The following is a 16,086-nucleotide window of genomic DNA, read 5'->3' as shown; positions in this document are numbered from 1 at the left end:
TTGGCCTAATAGTTGCCAGTTACTCATTGCACTCGATTTAATTAAATAAGCACTCTTGGTCAGCATTTTGAGGAAACACTTTTAATCAAATGACATATTTATACAATAAACAAACTTGATCACAAGTATTTTTCATTATCCATATTTATTTTTTTCTTGCTAAAATGCATGTACAGTTTGACAGACCAAGAGAATTTGCTTCACAAAAAAAAAAAAAAAGGCATATTCACAGATTGAAGCACATTAGTGTACAAATATAGCACCCCATTAGTAAGTTGGTTAGTTAATATTCTTATGATAATAACCGTCACATGGAGTGGACAAGTCCGTCCATTTCCACTGAGAGGCGCCTGTGTGCATGACGTAAAAATGAGAGCATCTTCATTCTCATACAAGGACTTAACCGTGTTATGGAACCCCTGAACACACAGCATAACGATAATACCAAAAGAACAAAAATTCCACCCATGCCAACAGTTAGATTGAACTTTGCGCTGGCCACGAAAATAGGGCTCCAACTAGTGGTTTACACTCAAACAGTAATAAAAATAGATTTATAATGGAACTAAAGGAAATAGACAACAGAATCATCCTTTTGTTGATAGATTGTGTGTGCCTTTCGGTGGAAGAAGGATTGACTTCATTGTTGAGGCTGCAAATACTGCTTTGTAAATGTCTCCAACTGTTTCTCCAGGTCGCTAGCTTTGTGCCTAAAGACGACAACACAGTGGATAAGTGAGGGGGGAAACCTTTAGCTCATAGAGATACAAGAATAAAGTGGGCATTAGGAGAATAAGGTCATATTAAGGGGAAAGGGGATTTTTTTTATTATTATTATTTTTTGTAACGATTAAAAAAAAAAGTTTGTTATTACAATAAAAGTTGTATATTAAGGTGTACAAAAATAAATTGTAATTTGACAAGAAAAGGTTGTACTTTTGAGAATTATAAAGCCATATTAAAGCGTTTTTAGAAAATGTGGTGGTACAATTGTAAAAGTCAAAACTGACGTTTTAACAAGAAAAATGTATTACGACAACCAAATGTTCAAAGAATGTGTAATGTAATCTATTGTCACAATCTTACCTCAGAATCTTGGAGCGCCTCTGGACGCTCTCCAGCTGATCAATGTTGCTGCTCAGTCTGCGAATTTCTGCCCCGAGCTCCTCCTGCGTCTGCTCCACCTGCTGACACAGCTGCGCGAAGGTGGTCGCCATCTCCCTGGTAACGCAGACACAGCTTGTTTTAATTCTACTGCAAGCCTCAATCAAACTTTCTTTCAACTTTTCTTTTTTTCCCAGCTAAGTCGTACTTACTGCTGCACTTGGTGGCTGCAGTTGGCGCTGGTGATGCTGACGATGAGCTGCAGCTTGTCTGTGGCGTAGTCCACAAACTGCCTCTTCAGGCTGCGCTCCTTGGCCTTGGTGGTCCACGTCAGGCGCTCGTACAGGTATAGCAAGCCGTACAGGGAGGCCATCATGCCGATCAGTCGCCAGCCCAACGTCCTCCACACCTCAACACACACACGCGATGAGACTGTGTTATGAAACTCTCAGAAAATAAAACACGGATCCACTGTTGAAAGAACATACCACTCCTCCGACGACAATAGCGCTCATAGATGTGCGGGAGGTGAGGGACGCGGCGTTGGTTGCCATGGCGACCATCAGGTCTTCCTGGCTCATGACGGCTGTGCTGTGGTTGGGCGGCGCGGTGGTGGACGGGGGCCCCGAGGAGGGCGTTGTGGCCGGGGGTAGTGCTGGTAGCGAGCCCTGCTGGACAATCAGTAAACTTCTATTTACTGCATTTTAACAAAAAAAAAAAGTAAATGCAAATTTCTCTACAACAAACCGTGCCTGCAATTTCTGGTCCACCAGTTTGAGGGCTCTCTCGGCGTTAGCGGCTCCCAGGAAGCGGTGCACTAACGCTGTCCAGCCAAAAGAAAAGCGAAACTCGATGTCCTCCTGGAAGTCGCTGCACAGCGAGGCGCAGTTAAGGCCATAACTCAGGTCCAGCTTCCTGTTGGACATCATGTGGATTTGGCTCTGGTTGGTGGAGGGCAGCAAAGGGAGCATGCTGTCTGTAGACGGCAGAGGAGACAGAAGGGGCACCGTTTGTATGATGGATGTGAAGGAATTTCACCACTAGGGTGTAGAAACTTTTCCACTGGGGGAAACGCCTTATCCCTTTCAATATAGCTCCTTAACTCATTTGCTCCCAAAAAACGTATAAATACGTTCTATTTTAAATCTATTAAGTGTCCCAAAGACATATTTATATGTTGTTGTTGTTTTTTGTGTTAGAGCATACAGAAGACTTTGATGGAGCCTCTCAACTGCAGAGAACGGGTGGAAAAAAAAATAGTAGAGATTACAAAAACGGCCAGCAAGTGGCAGCAGAGTATAAGAGATCAACCAGGGCCATGGTAAAAACAAGCTGTTTCCCAACAATTCTAAGCAGATTTGTGAATAATGATGAAACTTAGCCATATACTAATGCTAATTGCTGCAACTTTACTGATACTGATTAAAGAAGAGACTTTAATCTTTCTTTTAGTAGGTTCCATGTTTTTATAGCAATAGAACACAATATTCTGTGGGCTTTGCAAAATCAGTCAAAATCCAGTAAAACAGCCGGGAGCAAACGGGACTGCTCCTGTGAAAATGGCTGGGAGTGAATGCGTTAATAAAGGAATGCCACAAGATGGCGCCAAAGTAATACTTTTATTGCCTTTGGCCTAAGCATGGGTGATATTTGATTCTAACAGCATGATTGATAACCGTGAGCAAAAATATCATGGTGTTAAAGTTACAGCTCTAAAATGCCCTTTAAAAAAATATTTGGATAAATAAAAACATAATTATTTATAAACAAATTATAAATTATTTGATACAAAAAGAAAGCGCTTACTACCAATGACAGTTTTAGCAGTTATTGAAACCTTCACTTTCTAAAACTGTGGTAAACCATCAAACTGGGATTTGGCCTGTGCCTACTTTGGTCAGAGCACGAAAGCAACACCTCGGTTGAGTTTTGCAGGAAATAAAGTAGTGGTTAAAAAACAATTTTAAAAAAAAAAGAAGAAAAAAAAAGAAATGATTCACAAATATGCAAGGGTTCCCTGTACCTGTCATGAATCTCTGAGTCGACTGGACAGAGGCATTGACAGCATCTGAGCAGCGGAAAGCCAGGTTTTTGCCCATCCCCTCTTCCACATGAGACAGCAGCTCCTACCATTAAAAATAAAAAAAGAAAATAGGCGTCAATGCAAGTCACCATTCATTAAAAACCAGTGGGGAGGTTTATAGTATAGTATATTTTCCATCCATTAATGATCTATAGCGCATGTCCCATTTAGGATCGCAGGTGAGCTGGACTTTACTGGAGTCTAAAACCCCATGACTGGTCACCAGCCAATCGTAGGGCACATCCAGACAAACAACCACTCACTCTCAGGTCTAGGGTCAATTCTGAGATTTGAACTTAAAATTCATGAATCAAGGAGAAGCAAGAGCCGAGATAACAACCGCAGACCTCAGATGACCTTCCGACGTTTCCACTCTGCCACAAGTAATAATTGTGTTTAAGCAATAGTTGTCACATCTGAATGAGAGGATTGGATCCAAGCATTTGTAAGAACAAACTAAAACCTCATTGAAATAAAAGACCACATTTAAGACACAAATGCACCTAATTCAGCAAAAACGAACTGAAATGGCACCTAATCGAACAAATGCGTGCTTCTACTTACAGCCTTATAGAGCTTGAGGACGTGAGGCGAAGGGTGGAAATCCGCATGGAACTCGTCCACAATCACGTGAAGACGGCAGATCTCCTCACCCATGGCGGTGGACACCTCAAGTAAGGACAAAATCATTAATTCATTTAAAAATATTTTATCTAGCATTTTAAAAGAAATATGTAATAATACTAATACTAATACTAATAATAATAATAATAATTTCTACTAATTTTTTTAGACATCCACATGGAGCCAAAAAAGAAAAAAGAAAAAAATATTTATTTTTTAATAAAGGTTCGGTGAATGCGCGTAGAAAACTGGTGGTGTTCAGTACTTTCAACAAGGTTTAGAACCACTGCTTTAGAATGTTTGTTTAGGTAATCTTTGAGTAATTTAGCAAAACCTAATGGCTGGCCTGGAAGTCCGCTATCAAGTTCACTGTCAAAAGTTTGTGCCGTTCATGGTGGCTGATCACGTATTTTGCCTCAACTTACCTTTGACTCCACATCCTCACTGATTGCCTTGATCTTCTTATTGATGTCTTCAATCAACAGTCGGAGCTGATTCCTCACAAAGTCCAGCCGGTCTATTTGATACTCCCTGTCCTCCAGTGCTGCAACTCTAAATCCCCATCCAACAAGCAATCATTTTAGACACTCATCAAAGTTGCGCTCAGACAACTCCTACCTCCTGAATTTCACATCCCCGTTCGTCTCTCTCAAATGACGCGTGCCACTCACCTCTTCTCCGCCGCCTCGATGTTGATGGCGTCCATGATGCACTGGACTTTTTCTGTGATCTGCTTGGCCCTGATAGTGTGCTGTTCAAACTTTGTTTTCACTGCTGACTGCGAGATACACTCCTGCGAGGCCATAACACACGCGCGCGTTACTGTGCCGTTTGTCGGGGCTGACGCCGGAGGGTGAAAAGTGGACGAGGCGCGCACACACCTGCTGCTTTTTAACTAATAGAAAGGCAAACGAAGGCGTGTAAATGACAGCAGCTGTGTGTGCTTCTCGCATCCCGTGGCCCCCAAATAGTCAGAAGTCACAGTAACGTGGCGGTGAAGCGTCAGCAAAATTATAAAAACATCAAATGAATACAACCAAACATACAGGAAATGAAAAGGAACATAAAAAAGTGTGGTAAACATAATACTGTGTGATGTTCAGAGTGTGATGCTGAATGTGTAAACTGTCATAAGAATACGTCTACGTTCACATGTATAATACAACATACCAAAACTGTCAACCAGCCTTTAAAGGACACTTGACTCACTGAGCCATTTTCAGCAGTAAAAAGTTAATATTTTGTCAATAATTAACATATTAACTTCATTATTTTTCATGCACAATTAATACCTTTAAAAAGTATTTTTTCTACTTGCTGTCGACTGATGATGACATCACCTGTGCTGAGGAAGTAGGTATGGCTCACCTGTTTTCTGGGTTTAGTCAGTAAACTGAGCCATGATTGGTCGTTACTTACTTCCTCAGCACATGAGGTCATCATCAGTCGACAGCAATTACAAAAATTACTTTTCAAAGGTATTACTTGTACATGAAAATGAAGTTAACGCGTTAATTATTAACAAAATATTAACTTTTTGCTGCTGAAAATGGCTCAATGAGTCAAGTATCCCTTCAAAGAGGCCAAATTAATGGTCAGTTAATCTGTTTTTTATCTAGCCACTTTCATGGTAGTTGTCATACTTTCACCTCCATGCTATTTTTACATAAACATCTGCTGGGGAAAAATAATTTGTGTATACAATTGATTTAAACGATTGTGTTGCTTATATTGCACTGTGCAGCCATGTGTTTTCTGGTTCTATTGTGGTAATTACATTTTTTCATGGTCAATATTAACTTCTGTATTAGATTCACCAAAAAGCCAAATTAAAAGCAATACACTCTTCTAGTTAGATGGCTTAAAGCGAGAAAAAAAAAATCTGTACCTGAAAATGTTTTTTTTTTTTTGGGTGCGCGATACTGAACCAACTACTTTGGTACCAGGGGAATGAATCGGTTATTAACTCTTCCTCTTCAGCACAGTCAACGAACATGGTACGAGGTGAAAGAAGTGTTCAACTATGGAGTGTCCACATTATATGGCATATACTTAATGAAGCTTGCTCCTTTTGTTTGTATAAAACAACTCAATAAGGGTCCAAACCAATTTTGAACTATAAAAACAAAATTATATAAAAATGGAAAGTAAATAAATGGATGCCCTCGCCTTAGTGAATCTAGACTTCAACAATGAAGACGCAGGTTGACGGAAAAAGCACAGTGGTTGTTTCTTAAAGAAGAAGATCGCTGGAGCCTGTTTGAAGAAGTGCTTGGTAGCAGAAGCTCATATAGTGACTAATGATTAGTACTGGGAAGCAACACTGTCTTAATTCCGACAAGGAATCATGTTGACTTACAGTAACTAGCCTATCTGAATGTTCGCACAACAGCAGCTTTCCCCTTTTGCGGTGATTTTCAGCACAGTATGAAACATGTTTTGTTTATCTCGTGTCAAACATCTGCTCAATGGGCTACAACCCTTGTTTGCTCGTTTTCGCAAAAGCCTGATAATAGAGTCAGAACAAAAACAAAAAAAACCACACACACACCTCAAACCTCCTTTCAAAGCACTGGAACTCTTTGAGTCTCTCCTGGAAGCCGTCAGCCAGGGCACCACCTGGTGAATGAAATGAACACGTTCATGTCTTGTTTTTGACTCTAAACTGTTCAATGAGTTTGTGAAAATTGTTTTCAATTGTGCCCAGACATTGATTGGCATTTCTCACCCAATGCCAGAAAATGGATGGATGGATGGATGGATATTTCATTTTGCACATACAAAACTCAGTTGTACTTTTTTTTTTTTTTTTTCATTGTTTCTTGGGGTTCCTGACTATTGCTGGAAAGGCTCTGGACAGTGCTTGGTTGGCATAGCAAACGATAGTTGGCTAATTTCATGACCAAGCCCCATTCCCAATTACCAGTGGCTTACCAGCTTGACTTTTGCTCTCACTCAACATGTAAAGTGAACATGAAAAGCAATAACTGATGAATGGGTGATCAAACTTTTTGGAGGAACCTATGCTATTATTAAAAAAAACAAAAAAACAAAAACAAAAAAACAAAAAAAACGCACACCTATTTGCAGCTTTCCAAGATGGCACCAAAGCCATGAGTATTAGTATGAGTATTAGTAGTTAGTGTCAAGGAAGTACATTATGTTCAAATGCTTCTCGGCTACAAGATGTTTTATATGTCAGGGAGAGGTTTAGACCACTTTGTTAGTGAAATACAGTGTTCACTCATTTGTCACGGGTTCATCTTTCGCGGCCTCGCTGTTTCGTGGATTTTTTACAGCATGTTTTTTTTTTTTTTTTTTTTTTGTTAAACAACGTTCTTTTTGGCTATTTTTTTTTTTGTCTTTGCACGGCCATATCTCATGAACCCTACCGTCCGACCGGGGACATGTGTGCATCCATGGATTCGTCTCGATGAGACCTTTCCAACAGTGTCTGTCCCGCCGCTCCACGACATTGCATTACGGAGATAGAAAATATACACTGTGCTGTATAACAAGTACATTTAAAAAAAAAAAAACGTACTTTTAATGGGGAAAAAAATGGACTGTAAATGAGGAAAAAAATAATGAATAAAAAAAGCATTCATAATAAACTACTAAAAATCATACCAAAACAAAAACAACATATACAACAATTAAAAATATATATATTGTCCTGAATACTGTTATAAGTAAAATTTTTCAAAAAGTAAATACAAAAAACATACTTTTAATAGAAAAAATAAATGTAAATGAAGAAAGAACATATATGATGAATGAAAAAGCATTTATAATAAAGTAAAAATCATAGAAAACGAAAAAACATGTAAAAAAAAAAAAAAATTATAATTATAAGGATTTTTTTTATTTTTATTTTTTTTAAATTAACGCTGATTTCCATTATTGTGGGTCCTTTTTGGAACATAACACCCATGATAAACGAGGGAACACTGCTGAAATCTGCTGAGCACTGCTGAAATCAAATCCTCTGTAATATATTTGTTTTTAAAAGCAATGTTGTAAAATAAGTTTGAAGTGATATGAAAGTGTTTTGAGAGCGTAGTTTGTGGTATATTTACAGTATTGGAACTATTACGCCATTTTCACAATCAACTCGCTCAGTGTGAAAGAGTCATGTAGCTACACGAAATCGAAATTACCGGTTGCCAGCGTGCCCATATTTGAAAGAGCTGAGACTACAAGGAAGTAAAAATGGAAATGTTGCAGCTGGTAAGACCGCACCTTGACAAGATGTTGCAAATGAAAGCCTTGATTTTCCCATTTTAAGATGGAGGACGAAGACAAGGGCAGCAGAGAAAAACTAATCCAACTCAAGCAATACAAATTTTGAGCAGCCTAACCTGTTTCGGGCATTCCTTGTGCCCGCTGCATACGGGAATTGAGCACTTCTTTGGCGGAGACGAAGAAAATGCGATTGGGTGCCTGGTCATGGTCCACGACCTTCAGCTCTTCCACGAGAAAGTTCACGCAACGGTCTGTGTGCTGCTTTCTCACCTGGAGTATGACAGCAAAAGGAAAAGATTCAAGCTGCTCCTTGTGTCATGTCACCATTTTCCAAACGATGCACCGTAACTCACATCTTCCATGTATTCCGGTTCATTTGCGGAGGCGTCCCAGCGATTGTTGAGGATGAAGATGTTGGGCTTCGACAACCGCTCGTTGACTTTGTGGAAAAAATGCTTTTCCTAAATGGTAACAGAGTAAATAGGTTGAAATGGTCAATTAAAAAAAAAAGTAATGCACATTTGCATTATGTGACGGTGCGTTCCTTAAAATATGAGTGCAATTAATCTATGGTGCTAGTCTGTTTAATTTTAGCTTGTTGGTGCCGTCTGTATAGTCATTATAGTTATCTTATGAAATTACCAGGTGTCTATCTCATTCAGTGTATCAACAACACCTCATTTGTGTGACTTTATTATGAGCCTCCTCATCGTTCCCACAGAATGACAAAAGGGTAAGAGGTCACATTTACTCAAGTTTGCAGGCGTAAACCTGAGCGTAGCAAGCGTGTCATTACCGTGTTCATGAGCGTGGATTCGGAGTTGGCAACCAGCACAAAGACATCAGCATCCAGGCAAAACTTGTCGATCCAGCTGTCCAACTCTGATGTGACATCTGTCCCTGGGCTGGTTGGTGAATGTCACAGCAGTTATTGAATAGGCCAGTGACCCAATTTATAAAATTTGTACTCATGTTACATTCATTTTATACACAGTGTTAGCATACAAATCCTGGGCTATGCTCTTGTAAGTAGAAGCTGCTCTAGTTGTAAGGCAGCTGTTATGGTAACAAAAGCCAGACTTGCAATTGGCCTATATACACTATAGAGTCGATTGGTTGCAAGACAAGGACAGGAGGTGTAAAGCCTACGATAAAAAACATGGGAATTGTTTGAAATTATAAAAAATGCATAATTTATGTTATACCTGTCGACAAGCACCAGGTCATCCCGAAGCAGGGCACACTTGGTCTTTGGCCAAAATACACGAACGAGGCAGCCGGCGTCCAAACTCTCATCCATGTGGAGGGCATGAGCCAGCTGGTTTACTGTCTGCAGGGTTTGTAAACTACATGCTAAACGTTTCAACATATTTATGACATGTATGATTTTGGAATGTGGACGGAAAATGAGGTAACTAACAATTGTAATACAATTTGTCCCATTTCTAATTATACTAAAAAAAGAAACCACCAAGAAAGGTTGCTCAAATAAAAATGTATTATTATAAATTATGAATGTGTGGATACAAAAACACCACAACTGACCTTAATACTCTTCTCCTCTTCTGAGCCCTCAGTCTTGAGGTAGGCCTTGTCCTCATCAGTCCCCTCCACGCTCAGGAAGCAGTTGGTGGTGTGACCGATACCGCTGGGCAGCACGCGGTCCCTCAGCATGGCATTCACCACTGTGCTTTTTCCGTTACTCGTCCTACAAGCACACAATCACTTATTGACAACAGGTGGACATTGTTCACACGAGTGAGCAATACTTCAGGCATGTTTCTGCGACTTTATAAACAGTAGAGAATGACTTCTACAAATTTAAGATACGAGAGATGGCGCAACTCAGAAACAAGGATTTAAAGTTAAAAAAAACTGAAACCAAAAGAAAAAATTCCTCAAGGTGACAAGTCAAGTTTTATGGTCATGTGTGTTTACCTTCCAAAAAAGGCCACTTTCATGTGTCTGCGTGACAGCACCTCCTTGATGACAGCAAGTTTATCCGCATAGGCCTGGATCTCCAACTTTTGATCCAGGCTGGCAATTTTCCCCATTGCTTCATTTTCGCATGTTTCTGTTCGAAAAGCATAGTTATAGAACATCAACATCTTGCCAACATTTGACAACAGGTTAAGCATGTCACAATTTTTTCAGATACAGATCAAACGTGGTTAAACAAAAACATCCTTGGATGAATATCGCTGCCATTGCTACAATCTCAAATTGATTTAATCACAAAGTTTAGACAGGAATGTGCCCGACAACATAAACAAGCACTGATGAAAATACAATCTTCTTAGAGAAGATAACATTGAATACATTTAATTAGAAATTGAAATTATATTTATGACAACAAATTGACCTTTTTGTATGCTCAAACAGTGGAATCCAGACAGACAGCAAGCAGAAAATGGCTGTGTATGTGTGTGTGATCACCTTGAACAAAATTGTCATAAATTGATATTGGTGGTGTTCCACAAAGCTCTATACTAAGTCCTGATTTGTAACTGCTTGCCATTACAGTAGAAAACTAGCAACATCCCACATGGCTCACTAATCAATCTACAGATTTTTACAATATTCTCTCTGCATTAATGTCAGAATGTATTCCAAGTTTTTATTCCAAGTTTAGTGACAGGAAATAGACCTGTCTTACCTTCCACAAACTCGCAGGTCTCTGTCACATAATTGAGAAGCTGCTCAAACAGGTCATTTATAGTCTTCTTGGCCACTACAAAGTGTTTGAGTGGGGAAAACTCTCCTCTGGCTGAATCGGTGCGTCGAAGTGGGGGGGCCGCGGCCATGGCGACTGGAAATATACAGTGGTCACAAAAGCTCAAAGTAAGTATAGTACAGTGAGACTGGATAGCAACGCGAGAGCCATTGCGCTAGGTGGGTAATGCTTAAATTTTAATGAATAATGTATACAGAGCGTGAATGACGCTAACCCACATGTTGAGAATGCGAGCGACGTCCCGTTACTTTATTTAGTTGCAGTTACTGTAAGGGGAGACCCGGTGCATATAAACAAGAGCAGCTCGTGCAAACACGATCATTTGACATCATGTGCTTAAACCACAAGATTTCTACGTGTTAAGCATCAATCCATTTAGACGAATGGAAAACATGCTTCGACGAGCTGACACCTGCGTACTTGGGCTTGCTAGCCGGTTAGTTGTTAGCTAGCTGCTGCACGTAAGCAAGCAGTTAGTAGTCAAAGCATTAGCATCGCAGCAAACTTTGCACTAATTATGTTATTACCACAGTTCTAAAACTGCCAGTGTCCTCTTCTCATAACATAAACACACAAGTTGCTCCTCTACGACAGTGTTAATCCGTGTGTGGATGATCATCTACTGCCAATCTGGTTAACCTATGTTACTTCACGTATTGTCAACGTCTATGTACGGGAAATAATGAAGAATCTTTTTTCAAAATACATGTTATCTTGAGGTGCATGTTGATATCACTAAAACCACAATAAAAAAATCCAACCCAAACAAATTTTATAACTAATTTACCATGTAATACTTTATGAAACGATTTCTCACTGATTTGAATAGATTACAGACCATAAATAATGTTTACCTTCTAGTACAGAACTTCCGGTTTTTGTCACGCTAAAATGAGCTTGACACAATCCTACACAGAGAAACAACGAAGACGCATTGGCCAATCAGAGAGCAAAGAATTTATCCCCTCCTCCAACGTCCTGTAATATGGAGGAGCCAGAGGTTATTACAAGACATTCCAAGAAATAAATAAATAAATAAATAAATTAATTAATTAATAATAAAAAAATACAAAGTAATAAATAAATACAATAATAATAATAATAATAAAAATAATAATAAAAAACATCCCAAGATAGGTCTCTATGAATGTATAGTAATTTCTGTATAATAACACTTGTGAATATGATTTCACTTGCCTTTTCTGTCTCTTAGTGGGAATGAAAGTCACTAGCATTTTGAGAAATAGTTGCTCGGGGCTTCCAATTTAAAGGTCCCAAATTGGCAACACTGACTTCTCTGTGGCCGCCATGTTATTCCTACAAGCACACTGAAGCTCCTTAAAAAATACATTAAAAAATTATAATAATAAATTACCCTGAGCACTAAACTTGAATTAGTCATTAAAATCAGCTAATTGGTGAGTGCTACCTTCAATTTTGCTTTTAATGAGGAGGTAATTGTAGTGGCAAGTGGATGAAACAATGCAGAGGAGAGGAAACGCCTCTTTGTGCGTTCATGTGTGTGTGTTTGTGCGTGTGCGGGTCCTTAGTGTACAACTGTCAGAGAAATTGAAACCATCCACTGCGACCTCCAGCTTCTGGCTCGGCTTTGTGACTTTGTGTAAACTTCCAACTTGTCGTCACAGAAACTTGGAATTCATCACTTTCTGTTTTCTTTTTCTGCTTGTTTACATTTTATGGTCATTCGTGGACTTATTATGGATAGCTAAAATGGTGAGAAAGAAAAAGCTGCTTGTGTTTGAGTAAGTATTGCTCCTGTTGTGTTCTTCTGTATCACTGTGCTACCGTTGACAGCAGGGGTTCGCAAATATTTATGGCTCAAAAGATTATAATTTAAAATGAAATAATAAATTAATGATAGGGAACACCACAGGGATTAATTTATTTCTACAAACATGTTCCGAAACCAATTTGGCAAGAAAATGTGTACCTAATAAATAAACAAACAACTCAGTAAGAACTGACACGTATTGGGCTAATGTTTGGTAAACACCACTGTTGTGATCTTTTTTTTTTTTTTAACATCTGAAAGTGTTTTCCATGTAACATAAAATGGACTCAAAGTATTTTTCTGTCGGCTTCCCCATTGTGTCTGTGTTATTGTGGCAGCGAAAGGTGTGTGTGTATTGTGTGTGTCGGTGTGTGTGTGTGAGAGTTACGTATTGTGTGGTGCGTATGTACGAGTGACCTGTGTGCAACCCCCATCTAGCATTCTCTGTCCACTATTTCTTAGAAGCGCACTCTTATTTGTCGTACCATGCAAAAGTCTTGGGCCATCATTAGATTTGTTTCTTAATCTCATTTTTTTTTTTTTTACAGTGATGAAATACATTAAGGTAATGTATTTGTTTTTATTTTATTGTTTGAGTTATCATGGTATCAATTTCCACACTCCATGTTGTACAACCTATACAACTCGATAGAAAAAAGGGATAATCTTGTCAAAAGGAAATACAAACAACTTAAGATAATTTGGTTGCAAAAGTGTTCACACATGCTTGTAGATTAAAACTGATCAGAAAATTTAGAAAAATTGCTCTCAAGCCAGGAACTATTTATATTACCTCGCTTGACTCAGTTCCAGCTGTAGAAAAATATATTAATATATTATATTAATATATTAAAATATATTATGCCATTCTTTTGGTGATGACCAGTGTTGTGTTTGCACTTAAACATACCTTTTGGCCAAAACAAATTGACCTTGGTCAAAAAAATTGAACAAAAATGGGGGTAAATGTGTATTGATCTGATTTAATCTAAGGTTCATAACACGGCTCATAACCACCATAACACCATATAGTACATTTGAACTGGGGTGTGTAGACTTTTTATATCCACTACACTACAGTATATGTCAGGACAATAGTAAATAAATAGAGTCATGATTGCTAAAACCATAAATCTAATGGTGGACTTTTTCAAAGTACTTCTTACTATAATAACAACCTTGCAACATCATATTTTAATGTGGACTCAAGTGTATTTTTTTAAGCATTACATTACAAGTCACGCTTGTTTTTTTTTTTTCTCCCCCCTCATTAGAACTTGTGGAAGCATGTTGTGGGATGGATAAACATCAACAAAGCTCTAATGTAAGTTGCAAATTATGTGAAATGTCTGAACGTGATGTGAATCATCTCCAGTAACTACACACAAGGGTATCGTAACAAATTTAGAATTCATTCAACACAGAGGAAAATACTTTTCAGAAGGCCATTAACTTCCTAATTTGTAGTTTTTGTAATTTTTTTAAATTGTTTGTTATTTAGTGTTCTAATTCCTTTAGATTGTGAATTTGAGGCTATCTTTATATCTATAATTATTAAAATGATTTGGGGATATTTATAATGATCAAAATTAGATAAAAAAAAAAAGAAGAAGCAGAAACTGCTCTGTAGCAAATATTAAAATGACTCCCACAGTCACTTTCAACACTTTTTCAGGTTTATCTACCTCCACACTCGACATAGTTCAGTTAACACTTTCTAAATAGTTAACAATTTTACGCTATGCTAGTGTTACTTAGCAACACTATGGGAGTAGAGAGGTAACACTGATGAAATATATTCAACAATATGGTTAGTGTTACTTTCATTCACATTTTTTAATTTAATTAATTGTTCCCATTAAAATATTATCTTTGTCTTTTATCAAATAACAACAATAATAATAAAAATATAATAATAATAAAATATTAAAAGGTAAAGTTATTATACTCACTATAACTCTGATGTAACAGTGAACTTAACACGTCTTTGATTGTTTAACAATAAAATAAACACGAACATAACATCCATTTTCTTAACCGCTTATTCCTCATTATTAAAAAAAAAAAAAAAAAGAACAGGCACATTTAACAGTAACACTTACGGGAGCACTCCCAGAGGAAGCAGTTCTAATCAAGTGGGCGGGGCTTACTTTGATTAACTCTCTGCAGAGCTGGTTTAACACTAAATAAATCAACGCTGTCAAATAACTCCAGCACTGACCTCCATTTAAATCAATAAATACTGTACATATTGGGGGTTGAAATCAAATATGATAACACCAAAATTATAATACTCCAATTTTTGCTGTTGTGAATCTATGAGTATTTTTTCTTTTCACTGAAATAAACTGTGAAATGAAAATACACAGCTGTCAAAATTGTGTGTATAGATGGCCTCCAATGACCCTGTCGATGCCGATCCCTCTGCCGACCCCCAGCCTGGGGACCTCATTGAGATCTTCAGACCAGCCTATCAGCATTGGGCACTCTACCTGGGAGATGGTTATATCATCAACTTGACTCCTGTTGGTCAGTACCAAACTGAACACACAAATTTATGACCATCGGCATAGTAAACCAAGTATTAAAAATTCAGCCCTTGGCACTTGTCTCCAGACGAGAGCCAGGCCGCCGCCATCTCCAGCGTGAAGTCCGTCTTCAGCCGGAAGGCGGTGGTACGCATGCAGCTGCTCAAGGAGGTTGTGGGAAGTGACTCGTACCGTGTCAACAATAAGTACGACCACAACCACACGCCCCTGCCCGTCTGTGAGATCATCCAGAGAGCGCAAGTCCTGATTGGCCAGGAGGTGTCCTACGACCTACTGGGGAGTAACTGCGAGCACTTTGTCACCTTGCTGCGCTACGGGGAGGGAGTGTCTGAACAGGTGATTTATACAGTCCATCTTCCGTCATGCTTTTCCTCAAAAGGTTTTTCTGAGAGTCCCTCTGCTTTCTTTCTTGTGCGGACAGGCTACAAGGGCCATTGGGGCCATCAGTTTGGTCACGGCAGCAGCAAGCGCCTTCTCTGTCCTGGGACTGATGAACACTCGATCCAGAAACAGGCCCTTCTGACAGCGCCTGTGCGGCTGCTGCGGTTCAAGATATTTGCTACAGAACTTCAGCAGCCATTATAGGTTGCTGGTGAAAGGAATCATGAATAAAAAGAAACATATCACAGGGATGCTTGTGAGACCTTTTAACCTGGAGTGGGCGTACATTTGTTATTATTCTGTTCCATACCTTTTGAAGTAACGTTGGGCAAAAAGAACTGGTGGGTTACAGTTCGAATCCTGTTGGAAATAGAGTAAAACTAGCTCCTGTGTAGTTCCTGACTACTGCTGAGGTGCCCTTGAGCAAGGCTCATAATGATAAGAAACCGAAGTTTTAGAAAGAAAGAACAGTCATCCATCTAGTTCTGTACGTCTTCATATGAGCGATAAAAGTTAACTTGGAGGGAAATTATTTTGTGTGCAGAGAAGCTTTGTGTTTTCCCCCTTGTGCAAA

At 38.8% G+C, this 16,086-nt stretch overlaps 2 protein-coding genes across 9 annotated transcripts; one reads left to right on the top strand and one right to left on the bottom strand.

Moving 5' to 3' along the window:
- Positions 1 to 65: 65 nt before the first annotated feature.
- mfn1b (mitofusin 1b) lies at positions 66 to 11,675 on the bottom strand. Of its 3 annotated transcripts, none has more exons than XM_077534392.1 (18): positions 11,645 to 11,675; positions 10,713 to 10,865; positions 9,995 to 10,130; positions 9,602 to 9,764; positions 9,262 to 9,386; positions 8,853 to 8,961; positions 8,410 to 8,517; positions 8,173 to 8,326; positions 6,363 to 6,430; positions 4,483 to 4,604; positions 4,237 to 4,363; positions 3,752 to 3,856; positions 3,128 to 3,230; positions 1,857 to 2,080; positions 1,593 to 1,772; positions 1,317 to 1,513; positions 1,087 to 1,221; positions 66 to 710 (listed from the first exon to the last, which is right to left on the bottom strand). In XM_077534392.1, the coding sequence occupies exons 2-18, from the start codon at positions 10,858 to 10,860 to the stop codon at positions 641 to 643; spliced, it is 2,274 nt and encodes a 757-aa protein (XP_077390518.1). In that variant the 5' UTR covers positions 10,861 to 10,865; positions 11,645 to 11,675; the 3' UTR covers positions 66 to 640. The 3 variants fall into 3 exon arrangements, with proteins under 3 accessions (XP_077390518.1, XP_077390515.1, XP_077390516.1); XM_077534389.1 differs by lacking the exon at positions 11,645 to 11,675 and adding an exon at positions 11,318 to 11,461; XM_077534390.1 differs by lacking the exon at positions 11,645 to 11,675 and adding an exon at positions 11,009 to 11,266.
- Positions 10,734 to 15,782, top strand: plaat1 (phospholipase A and acyltransferase 1). Of its 6 annotated transcripts, none has more exons than XM_077534394.1 (7): positions 10,734 to 10,897; positions 12,517 to 12,553; positions 13,131 to 13,147; positions 13,857 to 13,906; positions 14,973 to 15,111; positions 15,199 to 15,467; positions 15,553 to 15,782. In XM_077534394.1, exons 4-7 carry the CDS (start codon positions 13,880 to 13,882, stop codon positions 15,652 to 15,654), a joined length of 537 nt encoding a protein of 178 aa, XP_077390520.1. In that variant the 5' UTR covers positions 10,734 to 10,897; positions 12,517 to 12,553; positions 13,131 to 13,147; positions 13,857 to 13,879; the 3' UTR covers positions 15,655 to 15,782. The 6 variants fall into 6 exon arrangements, with proteins under 6 accessions (XP_077390520.1, XP_077390521.1, XP_077390522.1 ...); XM_077534395.1 differs by having other exon boundaries at positions 10,734 to 10,948; XM_077534396.1 differs by lacking the exon at positions 12,517 to 12,553.
- The last annotated feature ends 304 nt before the right edge of the window (positions 15,783 to 16,086 follow it).

This window comes from Festucalex cinctus, chromosome 10, assembly GCF_051991245.1.
Source record: "Festucalex cinctus isolate MCC-2025b chromosome 10, RoL_Fcin_1.0, whole genome shotgun sequence".
Classification (NCBI taxonomy): domain Eukaryota; kingdom Metazoa; phylum Chordata; class Actinopteri; order Syngnathiformes; family Syngnathidae; genus Festucalex; species Festucalex cinctus.
The sequence above is the reverse complement of the archived record's forward strand: the minus strand, read 5'-3'. Positions and strand labels throughout refer to the sequence as shown.

Coding starts and splice junctions, on each gene's coding strand:
- mfn1b (XM_077534392.1), bottom strand. CDS start 10,860: ATGGCCGCGGCCCCCCCACTTCGACGCACCGATTCAGCCAGAGGAGAG. Junction 8,327..8,409: donor AACCGGAATACATGGAAGAT/GTGAGTTACGGT, acceptor GTCATACTCCAG/GTGAGAAAGCAGCACACAGA. Junction 4,364..4,482: donor ATCGAGGCGGCGGAGAAGAG/GTGAGTGGCACG, acceptor ATGGGGATTTAG/AGTTGCAGCACTGGAGGACA.
- plaat1 (XM_077534396.1), top strand. CDS start 13,880: ATGGATAAACATCAACAAAGCTCTAAT. Junction 13,907..14,972: donor AACATCAACAAAGCTCTAAT/GTAAGTTGCAAA, acceptor TTGTGTGTATAG/ATGGCCTCCAATGACCCTGT. Junction 15,468..15,552: donor GGGAGGGAGTGTCTGAACAG/GTGATTTATACA, acceptor TTGTGCGGACAG/GCTACAAGGGCCATTGGGGC.